Source organism: Lobosporangium transversale (assembly GCF_002105155.1).
Source record: "Lobosporangium transversale strain NRRL 3116 chromosome Unknown BCR41scaffold_15, whole genome shotgun sequence".
Lineage (NCBI taxonomy): Eukaryota > Fungi > Mortierellomycota > Mortierellomycetes > Mortierellales > Mortierellaceae > Lobosporangium > Lobosporangium transversale.
This window is the reverse complement of record NW_019028993.1, coordinates 706,184-731,092: the sequence shown is the minus strand read 5'-3', so window position 1 is coordinate 731,092 and position 24,909 is coordinate 706,184. Positions and strand designations below refer to the sequence as shown.

At 38.6% G+C, this 24,909-nt stretch overlaps 6 protein-coding genes across 6 annotated transcripts; 5 read left to right on the top strand and 1 right to left on the bottom strand.

Moving 5' to 3' along the window:
- Positions 1 to 1,951: 1,951 nt before the first annotated feature.
- BCR41DRAFT_352338 (Septin-domain-containing protein) lies at positions 1,952 to 4,886 on the bottom strand. Its single transcript, XM_022023943.1, has 7 exons — positions 4,656 to 4,886; positions 4,489 to 4,517; positions 3,908 to 4,028; positions 3,215 to 3,425; positions 2,859 to 3,111; positions 2,646 to 2,744; positions 1,952 to 2,525 (listed from the first exon to the last, which is right to left on the bottom strand). The coding sequence occupies exons 1-7, from the start codon at positions 4,669 to 4,671 to the stop codon at positions 1,980 to 1,982; spliced, it is 1,275 nt and encodes a 424-aa protein (XP_021882205.1). The 5' UTR covers positions 4,672 to 4,886; the 3' UTR covers positions 1,952 to 1,979.
- A 1,174-nt stretch (positions 4,887 to 6,060) lies between these two features.
- BCR41DRAFT_335700 (putative glutamine synthetase) lies at positions 6,061 to 8,301 on the top strand. The gene is made up of 4 exons (XM_022022000.1): positions 6,061 to 6,470; positions 6,577 to 6,795; positions 7,027 to 7,197; positions 7,390 to 8,301. Exons 1-4 carry the CDS (start codon positions 6,230 to 6,232, stop codon positions 8,253 to 8,255), a joined length of 1,497 nt encoding a protein of 498 aa, XP_021882204.1. The 5' UTR covers positions 6,061 to 6,229; the 3' UTR covers positions 8,256 to 8,301.
- Positions 8,302 to 12,947: 4,646 nt separating this feature from the next.
- BCR41DRAFT_291238 (A designed zinc finger protein bound To Dna) lies at positions 12,948 to 13,202 on the top strand (the record flags this gene model as incomplete). Its single annotated transcript, XM_022020351.1, has 1 exon — positions 12,948 to 13,202. A coding segment is annotated over one exon (255 nt), but the record flags the coding sequence as incomplete, so codon positions are not given.
- Positions 13,203 to 16,846: 3,644 nt separating this feature from the next.
- On the top strand, positions 16,847 to 17,095 carry BCR41DRAFT_286942 (hypothetical protein; the record flags this gene model as incomplete). Its single annotated transcript, XM_022020289.1, has 1 exon — positions 16,847 to 17,095. A coding segment is annotated over one exon (249 nt), but the record flags the coding sequence as incomplete, so codon positions are not given.
- Positions 17,096 to 20,304: 3,209 nt separating this feature from the next.
- Positions 20,305 to 20,877, top strand: BCR41DRAFT_370197 (hypothetical protein; the record flags this gene model as incomplete). The annotated part of the gene is made up of 2 exons (XM_022026515.1): positions 20,305 to 20,680; positions 20,744 to 20,877. 2 exons carry the CDS (start codon positions 20,305 to 20,307, stop codon positions 20,875 to 20,877), a joined length of 510 nt encoding a protein of 169 aa, XP_021882201.1.
- Positions 20,878 to 22,083: 1,206 nt separating this feature from the next.
- Positions 22,084 to 23,687, top strand: BCR41DRAFT_370196 (hypothetical protein; the record flags this gene model as incomplete). The annotated part of the gene is made up of 3 exons (XM_022026514.1): positions 22,084 to 22,121; positions 22,987 to 23,224; positions 23,250 to 23,687. 3 exons carry the CDS (start codon positions 22,084 to 22,086, stop codon positions 23,685 to 23,687), a joined length of 714 nt encoding a protein of 237 aa, XP_021882200.1.
- Between the last annotated feature and the right edge of the window lie 1,222 nt (positions 23,688 to 24,909).

Below are 24,909 nucleotides of genomic sequence, written 5' to 3'. Positions count from 1 at the left end.
CTTTGAGTACCAACCACGGCGGTCAGGGTTTATGAAATCATGGATACAGCGGTTCTTGTCGTTTGTGCAGTAATAGCTGTTTATTGACTATAGTTTCTGGAGCATTTTGTTCATAGAGTGTAGAAAATAAATCCCATGACCCTGAGGGTCCTTGTTATCAAAAAAAAAAAAAAAAAAAAAATATATATATAGCTCCCTGCTGGTTCGTGGTGGTTCTTCACACGAGGTGCCAGAGCTTTTAGTTGTTCATGCCTTTTATCAGCAACTAGCACTGGAACTTTGGAGGGGGTGTAGCAAGCATATTGCTGCAAGTGTGCCGTTTGACGCAATGTACAGGCGGGAAAGAAGGTGAGCTCAGGATTTTTTATTTTATTTTATTTTATTTTATTTTGTTGTTTTTTGGGTGTGTTTTTCGGTGGTAACAGATATTAGGGTATATTGCCGTGTTCAGAGTTAGGCTTTTAAGGTTTTAGTCGGACGATACATGGTGAAATAATGCACTGAATGAGGGTCCTCCTCCATCGGTCACTTGGATATCCGGTGCCTTGGATTCTTGCCGCTGCCACTCTGGCCCTTGCTGGCTCTGGTCCTGGGCTTGTCGGGGTCTCGCCGCTTTCTTCTTGTCTCGTTGGTACGCGCGTATCCAATCGTCGGCGGCGGCTCGTCGTCCGAATATCATCTCGAGATATCCGTCTTTGACTTGCTGTCCGTCCCCCTAGCTGACAGAACGCCACGAATATCGCCCACACCGCGACCGAGTGGATGTGGATCGCTAGTGACACCTCTTCCTCAATGTCGATTTGTGACCAACAGAGGATTCGGTCCTTGGCGGTTGTGCTAAACCGAGTTGTAGGATAGAGTGTTGTGAATTTAAGGTGCACTGTATTCCAAAAGGCTCTTAAAGCGGAGCTATCATGAAACGTATGCACATTGTCTTCTAGCTGGGTAGAGTCGCATCGGCGACAGAAGCCTTGTGTATTGTTATCATTCCAAATTCGTCTGATATTGTTGGTCAGCACCCTTTTGTGCGCTAACAGGAAAAGCAGATCTTTTCCTTATTTCACCGGTGCTTGTGGTGCAAGCGAGTGTACGTTGTCTACACCTGCGCCACTGTGAGGCTCCATGGCGTATTATCTCTCGTGAGGTCGTTGGTATCACGAAGGTTGTCCACTGAGTTGCCTTTTTTCAACAGCATTGGTTGGATTCTCCTGCGTGTCTTTCGAACTGTAAACTCTCCTAGTAGGAATGTTTTGCCTGCCAACCCTAAAGATAATGCTTCTTTCCGCTCCGTGCCAAAGTCTTTAGCTGCAATCCTTGTGGGTTATAGTGATGACCATGCATACAGTGCTTGGTGCCCACTAGGGCCTAGATCCCTGATTGGTTCAGGTTGTTTGAAGGGCTGTAGATAGCCAGTATTTATTAAATCAGGTGATTTACGACTGATCAAATAATTAAAAGTTGATTTAGAAGTTATTGCACTCTCATCACTTACCAAGTCTATCGCTCTCAGGTGGAAAGCCGGTTTCGGTTTCAAGACAACAACAGCCCTGAGTGACCTTGTTATAAAAAAAAAAGGGTCTCTTGACTAGATGGTTAACGAACTGGCTTTCTGCCCATGAATGATTAACGCTTTGGATCAAGGAAATAGTTTATATTATTATTATTATATTGTAGTGTATTTCATTACGCGTTTAGTCAGACTATAATTGTAAAAAGAAAAAAGAAAAGGGGAAGAAATATAATAGTAATAATGGTAATAATAATAATAATAATAATAATAGTAATAATAATAAAATAATCATGATTTTTCTGATCATCTTTTCAAGATCTTAAAACTAATGTGTTTCCTCTCTATCTCCCAGAGAAAATCAAGAAGACCGACACAAAGGAAAGAAGTCATTTAAAAGAATGTTGATATTTGTCTTTTTTTTTTTTTTTTTTTTTTTTTTTTGTTGTTGTTGTTGCTGTTGTTGTTTTTTTTACTTGGTAGCAAAGCCAAAGCCCTTCTTCTTGGTCTTCTCTGGCGTGAGGGGACGGCCCTGCTCGATCCGCCTCTTCTTCTCTTCCAAATCCAGACGTTGTTTTTCAAGTGCGTCCTTCATCTCCTTGTGCTTGGCATAGAGCTCGGCTTCGGACTGTGTCAACTTGGCTTCCTTCTCTTGGACCTTCTGTTGGAAGACATGTTTCATATCCTGCTCCATCTTGATCAGCTTGGCTTCATGCAGAGCGCGTTCCTCTTCCAACTTGGCCAAAGGATCTACCTCCTTGAAGACAGTGTTGTCCTGCTGATAGCCCATGGCAAGCAACTTCTCTGTGCGGTAGTTCTCATAGTGAATGTCATTTGTGAACTCACGAAGTTCCTCCATGTGCGTGCGGATCAACATCTGACGAAGCTTAACAAAGTCGCAGTGCTCTTCATTATCGACCTCAATGATGCCCCATGGATATTTACGACCACGAACCTGGCGGCCATCAGAAGTCTCAACGAGCCTGTCAGAGCCAACAATTGCAAAAGGGATCTTGCTCTAAATAAAGTCCGTTAGGAAGGAGGGAAAAGAGAAAGAAAAAAGCATATATCATTGAGTAAAAATGCTTGTTTGAGCCCAGAATAGACTTTAAATATTGTGGGGAAAGGTCTCCCATACCATGACATCCTTGGTTTCATTGATGGTTTCGATGTCATCGCAGTCGTAATGCTGAGCGTGATAGATCTTGATATCGTGATGAGCAATATCCAGAAGAATCTAGAAGCAATTTCCAAAGAAAAAGAGAATGCTTTTTAAGTCCATATTTTAAAGGTCTTTGATACAAGAAGCTAGGAAAAGCGTTGTAGTAGCATCACAGTGTTGTGGACATACTCTCTCCTTGAAAGCGGTGATCTCCTCATTAGTCATGGTATCACTCTTGGCAATGACGGGGATCAAGTTGACCTTGTTGTGAAGACGCTTCATGAACTCAATATCAAGAGACTTGAGAGAATGACCAGTAGGGGCAATGAAATATAAGCAGGCATTAACACGGGTGTCAGTGATTTTGCTGCGGTTGACTCTGTTCTCCTGCTCAAGATATGCGTCAAACCGGCTCTCAATGGTCTCCAAGATGGGCTTCCAGCTAGATGTGTAGGGTAAAATAAATGTAAAAAGTGGTTTTAGCATTGTGTATTCTTTGTCAAAATACAAAATACACGTGTTGTTTATGCTGTCTTAAAAACTACCTTTCTTCGTTGTTGATAAAGTCACCAAAGCCAGGGGTGTCAACAACATTAAGCTTCAAGCGGACGCCATTCTCCTCAATATCGGTGCTCAAGACTTGGATGCTAACGGTCTTGGGACTCTCATCTGAAAGAGGAACATGCTCCTTGGGAGGGTAAAGAGGGGCATTGAATAAGGTGTTGACGAGCGTTGACTTGCCAAGACCAGATTCACCTAATGAAAATGTCCAAGAAAAGCAAAGAGTCACGTCATTAGGTTAGAAGTGGTTTCGGAAACCTGTAAAAAGGAAGTTTGTTCTTTTTTTTATTTTGCGTCCATGATGAATGAATTATGGGCTGAAAACGATTTTTTTGAGAATCCTGAAAGCTTAAGGTCTTTCCTGGTTCTCTCTTCAATGAGTCCACCCAAATGAAACATGCCACCCTTTTTTTTTTTTTTTTTTTTTTTCTGAAGACATCTCAAGTAACAAGCAAGTACACAACATGGTTTATTAATATCCCTGGATTGGGTCTGCGAGCCCATCTTTTCCGAGCAAAAAAAAAAAAAAAAAAAAAAAAAAAACAGACACCATAAAGAATAGGACGAGAGCAAAGACGGCTCATTTTTTAAAAAAAAAAAATAGCGTTGTTTTTGTCCACTATTGTTAGTGCAGTAGTAAATGTCTGTTCTGCAGAGCAGCAAGAGATCTGACTTACCAACAACCATGATGGTGAAGTTGAAGCCTTTCTTCACGGACTTGCGGTGGACCTGGTTAGGGAGGTTGGCAAAGCCGACATAGCCTTGCAATTTCTTGCGAAGAGGGCCACTGATCGCGGGCTGTTGATATTAAAAAAAGGAAGCGTTTGTTAATAGCTTATTCATTAAACAAGCTTGAAAGAGTGATTGCCCGTCCATCATTCGTGGTTGCAGTATTAAGAATGGAGCATTTGTCTATAGACCAGCTGAAAAAGCAATGCCATCCTGAACAGTCAACTCTGTCTGTCTGTTACATTATGAATACACAAGAAAGAGGAAAGTCGTGTTTCTCATTCATTCAGCTCATTCTTGGTGTTTTTTTTGCTCAAGTAATGCTTTGTTATGGACCAGATCCCCCCTCTTTTTCTTTTTCTTTTTCTTTTCTTTTCTTTTCTTTTTTTTTTTGTCTTCGTCATATACTGAAATTCAAAACGATCGAGGGGTGATGTTGACAATGAAAGAGAGATAGAGATAGGAACGAGCGAGGGACAAGCATGCAACTGATTGATAAATAAAATATTAAATGGGAAGATTAGCTTGCCTTGGAAGTAGGAGGGGTCATTGGGAGAGCTAATTATTGTCACAAGATATACAAAGATACAAAAAAGAAAAGAGAGAGAGAAAGAGTAAGAGAGAGTTAGTTTTGTAATTGAATGGGGACATCTGACGGGAACAAATGGGATGAAGAATGAGAGATGATGTACTTACGAACTTCGCTAGCCATGGTTATAAGAATGTAGTGTGGAAGTAAAAGTGAGAAAGAATAGATGAAGGATTAGATGAGCTGAGGGGGTGAAGTTGAAAAAAGTATAGAGTTAGCAAGGGGTGCTGTGTGAGGGCAAATGATGATTAGAAATATGGAATGAGGGAGGATCAGAAGGATGGAGTAGAGATGATGGAAAAAGAAAAAAGAGAAGAGAAAAGAAAGAAAGAAAAAAAAAAAAAAAAAAAGAGGAAGAAAAGGGCTTGTATCACAGATTGGGAAATAGAATAAAAAATAAAAAAAAAAGATTGAGAGCAGAGCAGAGACCATACAACTTCAAGCTTACATGGGTCACCAATGCCTATTTTAGATCCACATTGCAACATGCATTAAAAAAAAAATTATACATGTTTATGTATACCATACCATCTTTTATCTTTTTTTTTTTTTTTTTTTTTTTACGGACATGCCATGTATGAACCAATTCGGTGTGATGTATCATATCAGGACAATTTGATTTGATGGAACATACGCTTTGTTAGTCTATTGCAGCAAGCGAGCAAATAGCCATGGCATCACATTAACGGTAGAAAAAGGAGCGAGTCAAGAGCGAAAAGAGATCAAGAGATAAAGAGAGACTTGTTTGAGCGATTGACCATCAACTTCACGCTCTCTCTCTTTCTTCAAACATTAAGCATCAGACATCAAACATCAAACACCAAACATCAAACATCAAATCATAAGCAATCCTCTCGGCTTTTTAATTGTGGCTCTGCTCTTTTTCTTTTGCTCAATATTCAATATTCTAATATTGAGTTTCTTATTTCTGCTTGCTCTCGTTGCTCCACGTGATGTCTCCAGGGAAGATCAAATGACATCAAGGGGAGCCGGCTCCCTTGGACCTTGTCAGATGTCTACAAAAGATGGAATGACAGGAGATAATGGATATTAACGAAAATAGTCATAATATAATATCTATAACAAAATAAAATAAAATAAATAAAGCTATTTCCATCTTTGGACAAAGCAAACAAAATAAAGAAGTTTTTGACTTTTTTTTTTTTTTTTTTTTTTTTTTTTTTTTAGCAATGCAAACCATGCAATATTTCTTTGGCGGGAACACATTGCTAAATTCATGCCTGCATATTTTTTTTTTTTTTTTTTTTTTTTTGAGAAAAAAAAGACGCGGGACCCGTCGTCGAGAGAGTAAAATATTCCCGTTTCCAAACTGTTCAGGAACAAAATAAAAGAATTGGGTCGCGATCTTACGACCTGCATGATTGCATTGTGCCTCTCGCGTCAATTATGTGTATACCATTATCAACTTCCTTCATTACATCATCATCCAAATAAAAAATAAAATAAAATAAAAAACCGCGTCTACAAAAATGATTTTTTATACTTCTCCCTCCCTCTCTCTCCTTCTTTCTTTTCTTTCTTATTTCCGTAACTATTACATCTCTACTTTTTTTTCCTCCATCATCAGAGCCTCAAAAGTGGTCCTTTCTTTCTTTCTTTCTTTCTTTCTTTCTTTCTCTCTTTCTTTCTTTAAATCTTTATTTCCATCATTCAGATAAGGATGTCTCAAGATCCCAATCAAATGTCAAAGACAGAAGTCTTCACAAAACTTCTCATGAAAGATCATCGTGTCAAGATCGCTGGCATAGATCTGGACGGTATCTTTCGTGGCAAAATCATGGCAAAGTCCAAGTTCTTGTCAGTCCTTGAATCTGGCTTTGGCTTTTGTTCTGTCATCTTTGGTTGGGATATGCATGATCAGACCTACCCTGAGGAACTAAGTGTCTCGAATGCAGCAAATGGTAAACAAAAGAATGTTGCTTCTCTCTGTCTTTTGTCCTCTCAATTCGACATCAAATATTTGACTAAAAACTAATTTTTGTGTTTTGGCTACATGAACTAAATTAGGCTACAGAGATATTATTGCTGTACCTGATCTCTCAACTTTCAGACGCATTCCTTGGGAGAACAACATCCCGTTTTTCTTATTGTCATTCCTAGACCCTGCTACAAACGAGCCCCTCGCTGTCTGTCCTCGCAGTGTCCTTAAACGAGTAACAGATGAATTGGCGTCAATGGGCTGGGAAGCCATGTGTGGAGCAGAATTCGAATTCTTCAACTTCAAAGGTAAATTAGCTTGCTAATATATTCCGGTTGCTTTTTTTTTTTTTTTTTTTTTTATTTTTCCTTCATGAGGAAAGTATCAAAGACATGGAACATCAGACAGAACACCACAGTTTTCATCTATGACGCGGAGATGGGTGATAACGATGTAAAATGTCTTGATTTTTAACCTTCTTTCTTTCTTTTTTTCTTTTTTTTTTTTTTTTTTTTTTTTTATATATCTAATTATAACAGAATCACCAGAAGCACTGGAGGCGAAGGGGCATACTAAACCAAAAAAGTTGACACCAGGGATGTTCGGCTACTCTCTCCTTCGCCCATCCTTAAATCAGGAATACTTTTATGACATCTTTGATGAATGCAAGAAATTTGACATCAACATTGAGAGTCTTCATACAGAAACAGGTACATTATATTCCAATTCTATTTTTTCGTGGGAAAAAATAATACTCGGGGCTTGGGAATGAAACTAGTAAAAAAAAAAAAAAAAAAAAAAAAAAGAAAAAAAAACTGGATCTTTTCACACACCACTTACTGTCCTCTCCAATTATACTCTTTTTTTTTTTTTTTTTTTTTTTTTTTTGTGATGAAAAACAGGTCCTGGAGTGTTTGAAGCAGCACTGTCGTATGATACTGCGGTTAGGATGGCTGATATGGCCAGCTTGTTCAAATTATCCGCGAAGCAACTGGGCATTAAACATGGAATCATGCCTACGTTCATGGCAAAACCATATACTGATCAACCTGGGTGCTCAGGACACCTTCACTTCTCGCTACGTGATATTGCTTCCCGCACCAACCTCTTTGCTGCCGGCCTTAACAGCGATAGTGAAGAAGAAAAAGGAGCAGCGGCATCAACAGAGGGCCAGGACAGACCAGAGTGGGAGAAAACTGTTGAGGGAGTCCAATATATGAGTCAGGTGATGAAGTGGTTCGTTGCAGGGCTCCTGACTGGACTGCCAAGTATCATGGCTATTCTTGCGCCCAACATCAACTCTTATAAGCGTCTAGTGGAGAATTACTGGGCACCCGTCACAGTCTCCTGGGGGATCGAGAGTCGTGTCTCTGCCATTCGGGTGATTGGGCCACCTCAATGTGATCCAAAAGGTACTCGTCTCGAGATGCGCGTTGGTGGTGCGGATATCAATCCTCATTTAGCTATTGCTGCCTGTTTAGCAATGGGTTTGTACGGTATCAAGAACAAACTGCCCCTGCCCGTAGGACCCACGACAACAACAGCAACAACACAAAACAGTGGTACCAACGCCAATGCCAAGAACGAACGCCTACCAAAGTCATTAAAGGAATCTGCTGAGGCTATGCTTGCACCAGATTCACTTGCTAGGAAGGTCTTGGGCGACGCATTTGTGGATCATTATGGGGCTACGAGGTTAAATGAGTACAGAATCTGGGAAACATCCGTGACAACTTGGGAGACAAAGCGTTACTTCGAGCTCGTATAGAAACAAAAGTGTGTATTTGTAAAAATATATATAAATATATATAAAGATAAATAATAAATAAAAAAAAAATAATCACATTGATCATGCATCCCTGTGTCATGTCGTCTGATTAGCAGGGCAATAATTGGTATGCATTATGCATTATGCAAAGAAGGTCATATTTTTGTTTTTCTGTATCAATGCATATGCATAACATTGTCGTAGTAACCGTAGAAATGGTGACAATAGTGGTAGCAAAAAAAAAGAAAAAAAAGAAAAAAAAAAAAAAAAAAAAAAAGAAGCCCCATATTGCAACAAAACTGCTGTCATTATCAAACGCAACAACTTCGGCAGGCTGTAACTTTACCAGTAAGGACAGCCCAGGGTCTTTTTACGGGTGTCTGACCGATTGGGGAAGCAAAGCACAAAGCACAAAGTAAAATTTCAATTTTTTGTTTTGGCACAGAAAAAGAAAAAAGAAAGTTGCCGAAGAAAAGTAAAAAAAAAAAAAAAAAAAAAAAAGACCCTTTTGCACAAAGAAGGGAATAGGAAAGGACATTGGTTAGGAAGGTCAACAGACAGAAGAAAGACAAAAGGAGAGGAAATTGGTTCTACTCTCGCTTACTGTTCTCAAGCATGTCATAGTGCATTAATGCAATTAAGATCGAATGCCACAGCCCACACAAACACACACAACAACATGCACACATTCACATTCGACACATTCTCCACTTGCCGAAGACAGAAACACAAACACAAACACAGACGCAAGCGCACACACACATCTATTCACCTGCAAAAATGCAAAAGGGTCCTTTTTTTTTTTTTTTTTTTTTTTTGTGGTCTCGATTGCATTGCATTATCTCTGAAATAAAGTATTCGGAGATCTCTCCGAAAGGGTCTTTCTATCCTTTTCTTTTAAAGTTGGGCTTTCTCCTTTTTTTCTTTTAGTCGATTGTCGTGTTAAAGAGTACATGTACTTTTCCTGTCCTGTCATCCAATAGGATTTCGTCCTTTCTTTTTTTTCTGCCAAGAATCGAGGATCGACAACAAAGGGTCTCTCAATGACGATTCAGCAGTGGTAAAAAAAAAAAAAAAAAAGGTATGTCAACCAGAGCCCTAAACCTTGCATTAATGCAATTAACTAAATTCAGGGAGACCCAAGACTAGGTGAGGTCTTTGTGTTCCAGACACAGATCGCATAAACAAAAAAAATAAAAAAAATAAAAATTACAATTGCATGTTTACAATACTCATCCAGTAAACGTTCCATTGAGATAAGATATTGAGTTTAAAAAATCCAATGGACGATAGGAGAAGTGAATGTTACATTTTACATTTGCCTTTGCATGAATGGTGACCAGGTCGAAGGTTTGGAAGGGCAAGGAAAAAAAAAAAAAAAAAAAAAAAAATAGAGGGAGAATGTATACAAATGTTTATAAATGATGCTTTTCTGTGGCGAGGGAGGGGATGAGGTCAGAGGTCAGAGGTCAGAGAGGGCCTCTTTCCCTAACTGTGCACAGCTCCAAAAGAATTTTAACTGCTCAGCCTGCAGGTTACTGGTTGTGGAACATTTTTTTTATCAGAGGGACGAAAGCGAGTCCGTGGAGAGAGAAAAAGAGGTTTGGGAGATTTTTTTAGGATGCATTCGACATACACAGTCATATCTACTGCGAGCAGAGACACGCAGACGATTGGACCAAAGAGTGTACACACAGTACGCAATAACAGCTGAAAAGGAGTAAAGAGAGAGGGAGATTACCAGATCAATTTGTTTAGACGTTAACAGACCGGAGTACAGAATAAACTAGAAAAAAAAAGGCGAGGCCAAGCAAAGTCTAGAGGAATGCATAAATGTTTGAATGCTTGTGTGGGAGGGTGAGTGTGTGTATGAGAGAGGGGGCACATTCAACAACTACAGCCCCTGCAGTGCCGCGCTTTTTTAAAAAGAAAAAAAGGTAAATGTACACAAAGATTACTTTCTGAACCCAAAAAAAGCAAGCCTGTTATTCAAAAAGGAGTTTTAGAGTAGCATCATTGGTATGCAGATGAGTCTTGATGAGTACAAGGACAATTCTTACCGCAGCTGAGCACTTTAAGAAACCGTTCTAGTATAAAAAGGGAGCCGTTCCTCCAAAAAAAAAAAAAAAAAAAAAAAAAAAAATTAAAAACTGAAAAATCATCTTTGTATCATTCCCATCAAGCAAGAGGCTCTATAGAACCCAGGAAGAAAAAAAAAAAGAAAAGAAAGAGCAGAGAAAAGAACCTTCTATATACACATTCATCTACACAGTTAAAGATCTACGGCTTGCCAGCTATTTCCTTGCACCCTTACTTTACAACACAACGCTTTTTTTTTTTTTTTTTTTATTGCTTTATTATATTTTCCTATTTTTCATAGTTATTACTATCTCATTTTAATACTGGTTTCTGATACAGCAACATTCAGCACGAAATGGCATTTTAAGTGAAAACAGATAAAGTATACCAGCATCCTCAACAACAACGGCAAAATCAGGATCTTTATACCCTTCCCAGGTAAAACCCAAATTAGTTTAGTTCCTGTTTCCTAATTGTCTCGGTTATGTTGTGCGGTGATTTTTTTTGTGAACTGTCTGCTGAAGCCGCAGCAGTTTGAGCGTATTTTTTTTTCTTTTTTTTGTGACTTCCATTCTGGAGGCGCTGCTCTATATTCTAATTGCGGGTCCCCTATATTGCAGGATGACAATGAAAGTTAGTAAAAACGGTTCCCTCTTCCCGATCTTGGCTTCTAATTAAATACTAGGAGAACAAAAAAAAAAAAAAAAAAAAAAAAAAAAACGTTGTGTTAACATATTTAGCCATGATATACATTTAATATTCATGTCATGCCAGTGTTGTCGGTGTATTGATATGCATTACATCGAAAATGGAGATTGAGAGCAATCGACTGCGTCGCATTTTTTTTTTTTCTTTTGGGTCGGTTGGCTGTGCAAAGCCGATCACAACCAGAAAAGCATAAATAGACCTTTTGATGGGCTCATTTGGTTCTTTCTCTTCACCTCCTCTTTTCCTTCCCTTCACTCATCCATCCTCCACCCTTCTTTCTCTTCCCTTCTCTTACATTGTTGTTTGTTTCATTGCTTTAACGTCCGGCTGTTGTTCGTTGTTGTTCTTCAGCCGTGTACTTCTCTGTTCGCTTGTTAGCAAAGTCAATTCACTTTGATTTTGCTCTTCTCTCTCACTCTTTCGTCTCAGTCACTGTTGTTCGTTGTTGTCATCGGTGACCAAGTCAAGCTACTACAAGTTCATACAACCATCACCCCACCTATTTTCCCTTCATCTACAAGGCGACACTTGCAATCCTTTTTTCTGTATTGTGCCTTGGGCTTGACTGTAGAGACGAAAAATTAAAAAGGAAAAAAAAAAAAAAAAAACGAAGCATCTCTTTCTGTGGCGGCCCTTCATTTGTTTTTTCTTTTTTCTTTTTTTTTTTGTTCACTTTGAGTGATTGAGGTAACAGGTGTTTTCATCTCTTGTTCTATACTGTAAAATCTTTTTTTTTTTTTTTTTTTTTTCCCTCTTTTCTTTGGTTGTTGTTGGTCAAGATAATCTGCTTGATTCTCAAAAAGAGTAAGGTTATCATCATCATTCGTCCTCACCAAGTTTGAAATTATCCACGGAAAAGCTTACAGCTTTGCCACCATATTTCCTTTCTAGTCAAAACACCCCTTATTCCTGCTTTTTTTTTAAAAAAAAACACATTGTCTACCACGTATCAGTCGACCTTTCTTGCCTTCCTTCAGATTATTTTAAAAGTATTGATAACTGACCTTTGGTTTCTTCTTTCACTCTATCACCTGCTCTAGACACTGCTATCTCCTCTATTCCCCTAATTTAACCTTCAATTTTATCACCATGGATAAGCTTAATATGGCCCTTATCGCGGAGGCTGGCCTTTTCGATGGCTATAACCAGTCTGTCTTCCCTTTGGAATCATCAATGACCGAGACCTTCTCTAATACCGCCTCTTGCACTGCGGTCGAACACATCATGAACAATAATGACCTTTCTTTTCCGAGCAACGAACTCGCTTTTGCTCCCTGGGACATGATGACTTCCAAGCTTCAAATGCAGCAAGCTGCGAAAGCAGTCCTTAGTGTCGCTATGGACCTCACACCCGAACTGTCTCCTGCCACAAGACTGTGCACCCCCGCTGCAAACACGCTTCAATCCCCGTTTGCTTTTGATACCCTTGGTCTTGATGAGTTGGGCGCTAGCCCTTCTATAGGATGGTCATCGCCTATGGATGGTGGCTTTGGTAGCCAACAGTCTCAGGAGAGCCTCGACTTTGTCACTGATTCGTCTCAAAACTCTTGCCTCTGGCCGACCCAAGACTTTCCTCTCTTTCCAGAGGGCTCTGCTTCAGTAATCAGCCTGAACCAGATCTTGATGGCCCCTGCTCCTTCTGATATGGCAATGTCTGCTATTGAGGAGTCACCAAACATGTGCAAGTTTGAGCAATTGTCGCCGTTTGGTTCTTCCACTGCTAGCCCTATCGTGAGCGAATACGCTGGACTGTTTGGTGATGAGCCTTGTCCGATGGTTGATGCCTCGTCTGACGTTGATGCCAAGCGCCTGATCGCCAAGAAACGTCGTAGACGCCGTATTACATCTGAGGAAGGTGCCCGTGTGATTCCAGAGGGTGCTATTGATGATTCCGAGGCCTTTGTCCGGTACAAGTGCTCTATCTGCGACAAGACATTTTCGCGTCCCTTTAACCTGCGCTCTCACCGTGCAACTCATGCTGGAGTCAAGCCCTTTATGTGTTCTTTTGTGGATGAGAAGGGTGAGGCCTGCAACTGGTCCTTTGCTCGTCGACATGATCTTGAGCGTCACATGCGTAGCCGTCACTCTGGAGAGAAGCAGTTCAAGTGCAGGAACTGTGGCTCGGGATGCGGTAGACACGATGCCTATAAGAGACATCTTCAAAGACATCCTCATTGCGCAATGGCTGTCATGTTGGAGGAACAGCAACGGCAGCAAGTGCAGCCGCCTTCCTCGGAAATATGTACTCTAGACGTTTGATTGGGAGGGAAGGAAGGAAGGGAGGGTGGGGGAAGCCATTAGTATTTCTCGTCAGTTTTGAGTGTGCGCGCTTTTAAGAAGCGACTGCCAGAACAAATGAGGGATATAACAGAAGCTATGGTATCCTAATGAGAGAGGTTGCAGCATCGGAAATGGTTACTACTGTTATCCAACAATAGCAATCAGTGTATTAACAGCAACAGCAGAAGTAATGACAAGAACAACAACAACAACAACAGCAGCAGCAGCTAGAAGAAGAACAAAAAGAACAAGAACAAGAACAAGAACAAGAACAGCAATAACAACAACAACAACAACAACAACAACAACAACAACAACAGCTTTGAAGATTTGGTTGATAGGAACAGCAGTGAAAGCGATCGTTACGACAAGATCCGTCAAAACATTAGGGGGAGTTCGACGAAAGGGAGAGAAACGTGATCATAATCTCCGACCCAATCCAAGGCTATTTTCCGAATTTGTCTAGCCAAGGACTCCCATTTTCTCACACCCAATCCAACTTGCATACAACTCCACTTCCTTCACCTTCATAGTGAATGCAACCTTTTTTTTTTTTTTTTTTTATAGTTGATTCTGACTCATGGTTAGAATCTGTGCTGCTACTGCCGCAATTAGGACGTAGCCTTTTTTTTTTTTTTTTTTATACACCATTTTTCTTTTTTTACTTTTCTTTTCTTTTTTTTTTTTTTTTTTTTGTGTTTCATCTTGTCTTGAGAGTTTCTGTCATTCCTTATTGTTGATATTTAATTTTTTTTTGTATTTTTACAGTAGTGATTTTTTCTTTCTTTTAAATCTACAAATATCTCATAAAACGAACAAGATTAAGACAAACAGATTACTTGTGGCAACGGAGCGTCATGGTCATTCGAATGAGGTTTAGAGTAAGGTAGTGGTCCATAGTCAATCGAGCTGACGGGTCTCGACAATGTTCAAAGCAAAAAGTATATGTACAATGACAAACATGTTTGTGTTTTGTGTTTGTGCTCAGAAAAAGGAAAAAAAAAAAAAAAAAGAAAATTTACTGTTGTCTGTCCACTTGAGCCTTTTTTTTTTTTATTTTGCAAATTGCGCAGAGCCATGTAAGGTGCTGCGGCTGTTTCGTTGATGTGTTTTTAGATTTCCCAGTCACATTCACACGCGTTTCCTGCGATTCTTTTCAATGAAGAGGCATAAAGGCATGTTCTGCCGCCGGTTGTAGAAAGTACTCTTTATCAACAGCAGCATTAGAAGTTGATAGAAGAGCCTTTTCTTCTTTTCTCTTCCTTATCCTTATCTCTATCCTTTTCTTTTTGAATGTGGACCATTTTCTCCTTCCTTCATTCTCCTTCTCATTCTTCTCATTCTCTTCCTCATTCTCTTCATTAGTACTTTCATTTTCCACCTTTTATTGATTTTTTTTTTCTTTTTTTTTTATTATTATTATTATTATAATATTATTATTTTGACTTTCGTCATTCCGTTGGTCGGCGCCCCCGTCTTTTTTTTTTTTTTTTTTTTTTTTTTTTTTTACTTTTTTCCCTTTCTTTTTTTTTCCTTTACCCTTCTCCAACTTTCGCTCGTTTGCTCCCAAAGGGATCTTTTTTTTTTTTTTTTTTTTTTTTTTTTTCTTCCTTTCTTTTTCTCATTTCAAATTGACTACTTTTTCTCTTTGTAAAAAAAAAAAGAAATACAACCCTCATCTCAACACATTTACCCAACGGTCTTCATGTATTCCCGATCCATAACCGAGCCGCCTCACGGGGTTTACAATGACACGGCTCATTCGTCCACTGAGGCCCCCTTACGAGATGCGACCTTATTGGTCTCTCTACGTGAGACTAGAAGCCATAGTCCCGTCCATCGTTCCATGGATAGTTCTCATAGACATGACAGAGTAGGCCGGCAAGAAGATAACCCTTACAATATAGATACAGCCTATCGCCAGCCACCGCCACCTTCTTCTTCCTTATCAGCCGCGCCATCGTCGTCTTTTTCCACGGTTATTCATCCTTTTCATCCTACCAACGTCTCTTCCTCTCTGTCTCTGTCTCAACCCAAGTCTCAACCTCAACCTCAACCTCAGCCTCAACCTCAGCCTCAATCTCAGCCCCAGTTCTCATATTCTGAACGTCGAGCAGCCAGTCCACCCCCACGCCCAATCAGGTCCTCAACTATGAGCATCTCCTCCCTTCTTTCAGAAGAAAGTGAAACACCAACTCTCCAGCGTCGATCAAGTATCTCCAACTCTGAGAATGACACCGATATGGACCCAAGCGAATCATTAGATGGTCAAGAAGAAGATGATAACGAGGCACCGACAGCAGAAGATACACTTATGATGAAAGAAGGTACACAAGCTTTTCTAATGTTGAGTCGCATCTTGCAAAAGCCTATTGAAATGGAAGATATCATCGACTTATTGGTCGCTCAGAAGGTAAGAAATAATGATATAAAAGCCTATTAGTCCACATATCGATTTTAAAAAAAAAAAAAACTACGCTGCATTTGTCTCATTGCCAGACTAAGCAAGCTATGAAGAAAAAACAAAATGTTTCAAAGCCAGATGGATCCTTTCTCTTGTTTTTTCTTCCTCATGCGACCCCATCATCCCTTTCCTGCACATGCACATGTCTAATTTAAGTAACTGACAGAAGGAGGGCGCAGATATATATATATATATATAAAACGGGGAAAGGGAGAGAATCTTTAACACCACATAAATCATGTTTCTAACTTTTTCCTTTTTTATTTTTATCCATAAACCAATAAACTAGGCAATTCTTATTCTCCCAACATGTCCTGCATCCTCAACACAGTCAACGCCTACAAGGGCTCTTTACGAGGACCATGTCATCATCCCAGAGTGCCATGATGATGAGTGGCTCTTTGTCACACTTAGCGGCATCCGCCTTAGACCTTCACTTTCTACCATCACCATCCTAGGACCAATAGTGGATCATGACGTTACTATGTCGGAATCTGGTAATCCTCAACAGCTACAACAACAACAACAACAACAACAACAGCAACAGCAGGTTATTCAGGGCGGTGCACCTAAAAAGCCATTGCAATCGAAAATAAATGATTCTTCAATAGCTACTTCTACAGCTCAGTCATTACCATCACAATCATCATCATCATCAGTACCATTGCCATCAATATCAGCAACCAATAGCTCATTAGTTACACATGCTAATGTAGGCAAGGAATTAAGTCTTGTCAATAGCAGCAAGAGACCTATGGCAATGGACCTCAAGTCTGTTGGGTCAATCCATGCGCTTCTAGTCAATGATATCATCCCAAGCTTGCCAATCCTCAAAGGAAACGAAGGCAAGGGAAAAGAGCGGGTAGCAGCAGCAGCAGCAGCACCAGCTACAACGTCAACAGTCTCTATGGCAGCATCAGCGAAATCTGCTGGCAATTCCACAATGATTATTGACATGCGGGGAGTAGTCAAACGACGACGTCGTCGTCGAGTCACGACCGAGGAGGCAGCTCGAGTTGTGCCTGAGGAATTCAAGGATGATCCGTATGCCAGAGCGCGATACAAGTGTAGTATCTGTGAAAAGACGTTTTCTAGACCCTATAACCTACGATCCCACCGAGCGACCCATGCGGGGATCAAGCCATATGAATGTACATACAAAAGTGAAACAGGAGAGCTTTGTAATTGGAGATTTGCACGACGTCATGATTTGGAACGACATATGAGTAGTCGACATGCGTTTGACAAGCCATTTAAATGTAAAGGTTGTGGAGCCGAATGTGGACGGAATGATTCTTTGAAACGGCATTTGGAGAAGAGCCTGTCTTGTAGAGAAGCTATGGAACGAGATAAAGAAGCACAGGCACAGCAACAACCACAGCAGCAGCAGCAGCAGCAGCAGCAACGGAGAGGAGGACAGATAAAGTCGTCATCTGTAGCTGATAAAAAGACAATAGTAGCAACGCCCATGATGATGGAAAAGACTGTGCAAAATGATTACAGGGTTGTTTCATCAGATATGCAGGAGGGGGACAGGGATCGGGATCGGGATCGGGATAGGGATAGGGATAGGGATCGGGATCGGGATAGGGATAGGGAGCGCGGACGAGGACCGGGGATATTGAGGCCAATTTTATCAAAGCATGAGCTAGGGACTTGTACACAAGAAAAATTGCCGTCTATATCTGAATTGAAGCAAGAATCAGGCCTTGATCAAAAGAGGTTACCGTCAATTTCAGAGTTGAAGATGAACCCAGGACATGATTGACACAAAATGAAAGAAAAAGAAAGGAAGAAAGAAAAAAAAAAAAAAAAAAAAAAAAAAAAAGATTCAAGGAAACCAGGAAACCAGAAAACCAAACCAGGAAACCAGGAAAACAAAAGATAAAAAAGAAAGAAAAAAAAAAAAAAGTAACCTTTAAGTTACTTTTACATTTGCATTTGCTCAAAAAAGAAAAAAAAATAAGAAAGCTATTGCAACCTTTCAAATTTTCAATGTTATAGTTGCGGGAAAGATGCTCACTTTAGATAAATATATATCGATAATGACATTAAAAAAAAAGCCTATCTATGATAATATCGCAGAGGTTTACAATACATTCATTAGCTGTAAAGTCCTAATACTTAAATATGTGATATCAGTGATAAAAGATACATCGTAAGCCACGTGTACTTCAAATATCTTTCAAAGAAGCTTCTACACTTTGGTTGGTTTAGTTACTTTTAGCCCTGGAAACAAAAAATTAAGGAACAGCTTAGTTATATAAATATAATATGAACAATAATAACTTAGTTCAATTGTTTAATCAATAACCTAAAAAAAAACGTTTTTGTAACGTAAAACAAAAAACACGTGTGGACTTCAAGCAAATAAACAAAATAAACAATATATATAATATATATAATATGTTATTACATTAATATTATATATATGTATTATGAGCGCCCGTTGGTACTCACGCACAGACCACAGACTCCTTTCCTCTTCTCTCCTCTCCTCTCCTCTCCTCTCCTCTCCTTTCCTTTCCTTTCCTTTCCTTAAAACATTCTTCCTCATAGGCTAGACGTAACCATAGTCGTAATAAGAGAAGACTTTGTGAAATCTGCAAAAGGGGTTTTCCAACACGATCTTATCCTTCTTCAATGTCACTTCACCCCAATGTCAAGACTAATTGATTAATTTTTTGGACTCTAATCCAGCTGGTGGTAATATTATGTGTTATAGAATAGAATTGATACAGTTGTCATCATGGTAATAGTAATAGTAATAGTAATAGTCATAGTAATAGTCATAGTCATAGTCATAGTCATAGTCATAGTAATAGTCATAGTAATAGTCATAGTAATAGAATAGCTATAGTATTATAGTAAAAGTAATAAGTGATGGTCACATTATTAAAAGTAATGATCCTAATCATCATCATCATCATCATCATCATCATCATCATCATCATCATCATCATCATCATCATCATCACCATAACGACAATGTTCATAAATAACAGAATTTCAAGTTCAACTTATCAAGCCAGGAAAGAGAAAGAGTTAAATATAGCAGGATTATTATCCGATTTGTTTTGTTTTGTTTTGTTTTGTGATTTTTTTTTTTTTTTTTTTTTTTTTTGTGCTGTCGTAGCTATATAGATGGTATACATGCAGCACCGAATTCAGATCAGTAGGGCGGCGCAAGCCATGTGAACGGACGTTAAATGAGATTGCATTATTCATATGATGAATATAAAAATGAAGAAAAAAAAAAAAAAAGAAAAGAAAAGAAAAGAAAAGAAAAGAAAAGAAAAGGAAAGGTCAAACTGGTTGAAGCAACAGCAATGGCGAGACGGCCAAAATTAGCCTTGGCCTGATTCTATTCTATTCTTTGTTTCTTTTTTTATGTTGCGGGAGTGAGATAGAAAAAAGAAAAGAAAAAAAAAAAAAAAAGAGAGATGTGGGGCAGGAAGGTGAATGTTTATGGTGGTTGAGGCTGCTGATGGTGGCGTATTTTTCAAGATACACGTGAATTTAGAAATACCATGTCGAAGTTCTGATCTTTGGTGTCAACATTGCCTATTGGCCCTTTTTTTTTTTTTTTTTTTTTTTTTTTTTTTGAATACTTACCCGATTTCTGGTAAAAAAAAAAAAAAAAGGCGAAAAGGAGAAACGCGAAAAGGGAGAAACACCTTTGCAATTACATCTAAAACACAAAAAATAAACGGGTCCCACCGTACGCGCATTTGTAATCCAGTTATTCACATGGAAGTATGAATTAGCTTTTTTTTTCTTTCTTTCTTTCTTTCTTTCTTTCTTTTTTCGTACTTTGGCTTGGGGCAAGAAGGGTTCTCACGATGAATCTAATTTTCAAATCACTAATATACATGTACACGTCCTTTGATTGGCCTTGGGCGAAGCTGCGGATTGTGGAGAATGTGGTCCAAAAGCGCCTTTCTTTCATGTGTCCCCCATTAATTTTTCTTTTCGTTCTTCGTGTTACAGATAAACATGAACGGACTGGGCCATGTGAACACTGTAAACATAAACAACTAAAGCAATTCGTGCGATATTTCCATATACAATATTCCCCACGCGTAAAAAAAATAAAATAAAATAAAAAAAAAATAAAAAAAAAATAATTAGAAAATAGCACATGTTGTACTCCAAAATCTGATGATAAAAGGCTGATTAATCCATACCCCATTGCAAGCATCTGAAAATGGAACTGGTCATGCGAGCACCATGAAAAGCATCGATTTTATAGAATCCAAACTGAAAAGAAATGGATGAGCGGTATATATACTCTCCGTTACATAGAGGTCCTTTATTGCTTTTTTCTTTTTTTTTTTTTTTTTTTTTTTTTTTTTTCAAGCACATCAGCAACCTCAGAGATAAAGCTCACCTTCTTCCTCTTCACTTTTTCTTTTTTTTTTTTTTTTTTTTTTTTCTCAAACACACACTACATTACTTCTATAATAGCTTATACTCATCTCTACATTCATACATATCATACAGAAAAGTAAAGACATCATGACCACAGGTTATCAAGATGATGGAAACCGTTATGTCTGTTCTTTGGCTTTGGATTCTACAGTTGAGGAGGAGTTGGTCGAAAGCCTGGAGGAGATCTCCATCTTGACGATGGGTGAAACACCTCGAGCAAGAGCAAGCGAGGAAAACCCCACAGTACTTGCAGCAAGAACAAGCGAGGAAGTATCCACAGCATCTGCAGCATCTGCGGCATCTGCGGCAGCAGCAGCAAGTGAGGAAGCCATCCACTCCTTTAGTTGCAACCTCTGCGCCATTAAACAACCAGGTCTAGACCACTATTTCTGTAGCTGCGGACGCTATAGCCAAGGGAAACGCGGTGAATCCTCTTATCGAAAACAGGTCCGTCGCTCTGAGGGTAAAGTCGAACCAATGGATTGAAATTTTTGATCTCGGGGGACCAAGCGTCAATGATTAATAGGTAAAAGGACCTACCAAGTTTGTGTGCATGACCAAGAGCGGATGCAAAAGATTCCGTCTTATCGTATTGCTTTCCGAAGGGGAGGACGGTATCCCCCGAATGACCTTCTTACGACCTCTTTAATGGCCTTCTAATGACCTTGACGATACCTAAATGGTCTATAGCTTGTGAGGGAACCTTTGATCTCTGTTTACTCTTTCGTTCCAGGGTATTCTCTCACTCTTTTCTTTTGTCCTTTTTTCAGTCCCTATTGAGCCCACTCAGGATCTCTCTTCTCTCTCGCCTTTATTCTTTTTCCTTTTCAAGGGCCAACCCAATTTTGATATGATCCAACTCAATGGCTGTTAAAAGTATTCAATACTATGAAGATAAGGAAAAAAAATAAAAATAAAAAATGATTGATTAAAAATAAAGTGTGATGTATTTTTACCGAACCGTTTACATAATAGCAATCGGGTCAGTTCACAATATAATTGTTGATTTGCAATTCTCCAGTTCTTTTCTTTTTTTCTTTTTTTCTTTCTTTTTTTTTTTTTTAAAAAAAAAACTCACCAAAAGGCTGTCATCAATCAATTGATATATACATGCATGCACGCGTGACTATAGCTTTATTGAGCTTCTTTTTTTTTTTTATATTTGCTTCGCCTTCTTGGCATCATCACCTAAATACAATGCTTCTTTTTTTCTATGCTTTGCTACCCTATTCTGCTCTCTCTCCCCCTCTCCATCTTTCGGTCTCCGCTGCCTGCTGCACCACCCCCTTTTTGTTGCATACTTACAGTACACGTTCTGAGTTAGAAATTTAGTCATTTGATGTGCAGAGCAATTCGCCAATCAAAAGTATGCTCAGTCATAAATTAAGGGTCCAAGGTACGTCCTAAGCAAACGAGCAAACGAGGGTTGTGGAGTAGGTTGTACAAAATGAGAGTCTTTTGTATCACCAGAATATCCTCAACAACCAAGTGTACATGTGTACAATGCAACACAATATAGACAAACAATGGTTTAAAAAAAAAAAAAAAAAAAAAAAGAAAAGACTCTCGACCGGTCTCTCTTTTTTTTTTTTTTTTTTTTTTTTTTTTTTTTTTTCGTTTTTCAGTCCGTGGACACAATGAATACAAGGGATAAAACAATATATTAAATAAAATAAATATGCAAGTAAACATGCAAAATTAACCAACGGTTATAAAAAGAAAGTTTTATTGATAAACAATGCATATATTTATAATTAATGAAAGGAATGATTATTAAAATAAGTTTGAATATACTAAAATAATCTTTCCCCGGAACATTTTTTTTTTTTTTTTCTTTTTGCTCTAGCAAAGCAACGATGATCTTGAATGCTGGTTACAAATTGTCATAGCATCTGCATGGCTAAGTAAGAAAAAAAAAAGAAAAAAAAAAGGGAAAGATAGTCGGGCCGTTTCCTCGTACATTTTTCTTCTGATCTGATCTTTTGTTATTGAAATACATCGTGTACAGAAAAAAGTGTAAATATTTCATATGGAAAATGTGCATGCTATCCAACAGTCTTCACTTATTTATTTTTTTCTTCTTTGTTCCTATATATCTTCCTTTATCCATGTTAAACCATTTGAAAAACAGATCAGCCTTCCATCAAAGTGGTGATCATATCTGAGAACCCGAAAGAGATTTTAGTTCATTGGCGAAGTAAAGAGAGTTAAGTATCAGACTAAAGACCTTTCTATGCATATTAATACTTTACTGTTTTTGTTTATTCGAAATTCGAAAGGTACAGTCATAAGCTCACAAAAACTCAGAAAAAAATGTATGCATTTATGCATGCGTAATTAACTCTCGTCTGCAAGACGAACTCCTCCATTCATCCAACTTCCCTCCAAAGTTTTTTAGTACCAGAACCGAAAACCGAGAATCAATGGACGGATAAGACGACACAAAACCAGGGGTTTGAGGCCCTTAGAGCCCTACAAAAAAAACATGAACAAGAGCCTGTTTACTTCTACAAAGAGAGAGAAAGAGAGAGAGAGAGTGAATGAGGAAGGACTTCATCCTCACAGTACAGGTGCCGCTTCAAAAAAAGTATATAAAGAGGAATTGTTTCCTAAATCCTTATAACTAATGACTTCTTTGTAAAATCCATCTGTAATTACTTTCGTTTTGTACCTTCCTTTCACATCTTCCTTTCTTTCTTTCTTTCTTTATTTTTTCTAAATTACTTTTGTTTTTTGTTTTTTTTTTGTTTTTTTTTTTTATTACACAAGAACGACACCTTTGTACAACTCTACTGAAATTAATTCCCTTTCACGCACCCTTCCACGTTTACAACCTTTCCAGTCTTTTTATTTGTTTATTTGTCTTTTTAATACTGTACACAAACGAGAACAAGCACAAGAACAATCAGAGCAAGAACAAGAGCAAGAACAAACTGATCAAGAACAAGAACAAGAACAAGCAAAGCAAGAACAAGAACAAGCACAGCAAGAACAAGAACAAGCACACGTACATATAAAGCAAGAACAAACAGTTCAAGAACAAGAGCAAGAACAAACAGAGCAGGAACAAGCACAAGGACAAGCATAGCAAGAGCAAGAACAAGAGCAAGCTGAGCAAGAACAAGAGCAAGAACAAGAACAACAAGAACATCAACAAAAAAGGTTTAATGACTGCCTATCGCCAGAGCCGTGCCAACGACCGTCATGCTGCTAATCCTAATCCTCAACAACTACTTGCGCCGGACCAGATCCACATTAACACATTCCTCTTGGGTGCCGCTGTTGAGGAGCCGACCGAAGCCTTGGATGAAGTTTCTATCTTGGTGGTTGAAGAAGCAGCCTCTTCAGATGAGGGAACAACCCCTCCAACCGATAGTGGATCGAACATGCCCGAGAATGAAGCCGCAGCTCCAATGGCCCAAAATCCTGGTCTCGAAGGGCCAGCCACCACTGACGGAAGTCAGGAATGAGGTTATGCAAATGGGAAGAAAGACAAAAAAAAAAAAAAAAAAAAAAAAAGCCCAATTGTGCATTGACAACCTCCTGGCTGCCATAAAAAGGGAAAAGCTCTTTTTTTTTTTTTTTTTTTTTTTTCCTCCTTCCTTAGATGTCAGGTACGTAAAATGAAAAATGGATTGTAGGTCCCTTTTTCCATTTTGGCACGTTAGTTTTTTCAATGTTTGCTCTTTGGGGTTGTCTTTGATTTTGACTGTGCTTATGTTACACATTGGATTCTTTTTTCACACATTTCTGTCTTTTTTATTTTTTATTTTTTATTTTTTTTTTCCAGTGGTACTTACGGATAACTGATTGGTCCAAAAATGCATCCTGTAGTACAGAGCACCAGGATGGCAAATGATCATGATAAATAAGAATAATGATAATGATAATGATAATGATAATGATAATAATAATAATAATAATAGTACTAGTAATAATAACGATAGTAATAATAATAATGATAGTAGTAATAATAATAGTAATAATTATATATATAAACTAATGATAAAAATCACGACTAAAACCAGAGGCTTGGGATATGTACACATGATCGTTTTCATTAAAAAGCTGCTGGACAATTGAGTTATGGCTATTAGTTGCGATATACACATATAATAGATGAATGATTGTAATAAAGTCGGGGGGGGGGGGTTTCTTTTTCTTTTTTCCTTCTTTCCCTTCTGTGTTCTGTTCCTCCATTGCTTTGCATGATTTGACATTCCATCATTCATACAGTTTAAAAAAAAAAAAAAAAAAAAAAAAAAGCGAAGCATTTAACTATAATTTGACCAATGATGGTGTTTGTGATCAATTAAGTCAATTAAAATCAATTAAACCAATGCTCCAAAGAATTGTCACAACTATTGTCTCGTGATAACGGCCACTGATTGGTGAAGTGAAACCCAGTTCCCCTGAAAACAATGACAATGATGTCGTTGTGGCTTCTCGTCTTCCAGAATACATTAAACAAAAAATGCTTGTAGCAAAAAAGAATCTGTCTCTTTTCCATTGTTTCCATATTTCCCTTCTCTTCCTTCGTCCTTTTCATTACAAGGACAGAAAAAAAAAGTTTCTTATTCTTGTTTGATTGCTTGGCAAGAGCCTCTTCATTTCCCCCCTTTCTACCCACTCATTATTGCCGCTGGTGCTGCTGGAATGATTCGATGCATAACAGCGATGGAGCACCGTGAA

Bases quoted from the DNA above. Each gene is read 5' to 3' on its own strand.
- BCR41DRAFT_352338 (XM_022023943.1), bottom strand. The intron at 4,029-4,488 runs GCAAGCTAATCT...TAATATCAACAG, and splicing joins TGACCCCTCCTACTTCCAAG to CCCGCGATCAGTGGCCCTCT. The intron at 3,112-3,214 runs GTAGTTTTTAAG...CTACACATCTAG, and splicing joins TTTATCAACAACGAAGAAAG to CTGGAAGCCCATCTTGGAGA.
- BCR41DRAFT_335700 (XM_022022000.1), top strand. From the start codon at position 6,230: ATGTCTCAAGATCCCAATCAAATGTCAAAGACAGAAGTCTTCACAAAA. The intron at 6,471-6,576 runs GTAAACAAAAGA...GAACTAAATTAG, and splicing joins TGTCTCGAATGCAGCAAATG to GCTACAGAGATATTATTGCT. The intron at 7,198-7,389 runs GTACATTATATT...GATGAAAAACAG, and splicing joins GAGTCTTCATACAGAAACAG to GTCCTGGAGTGTTTGAAGCA.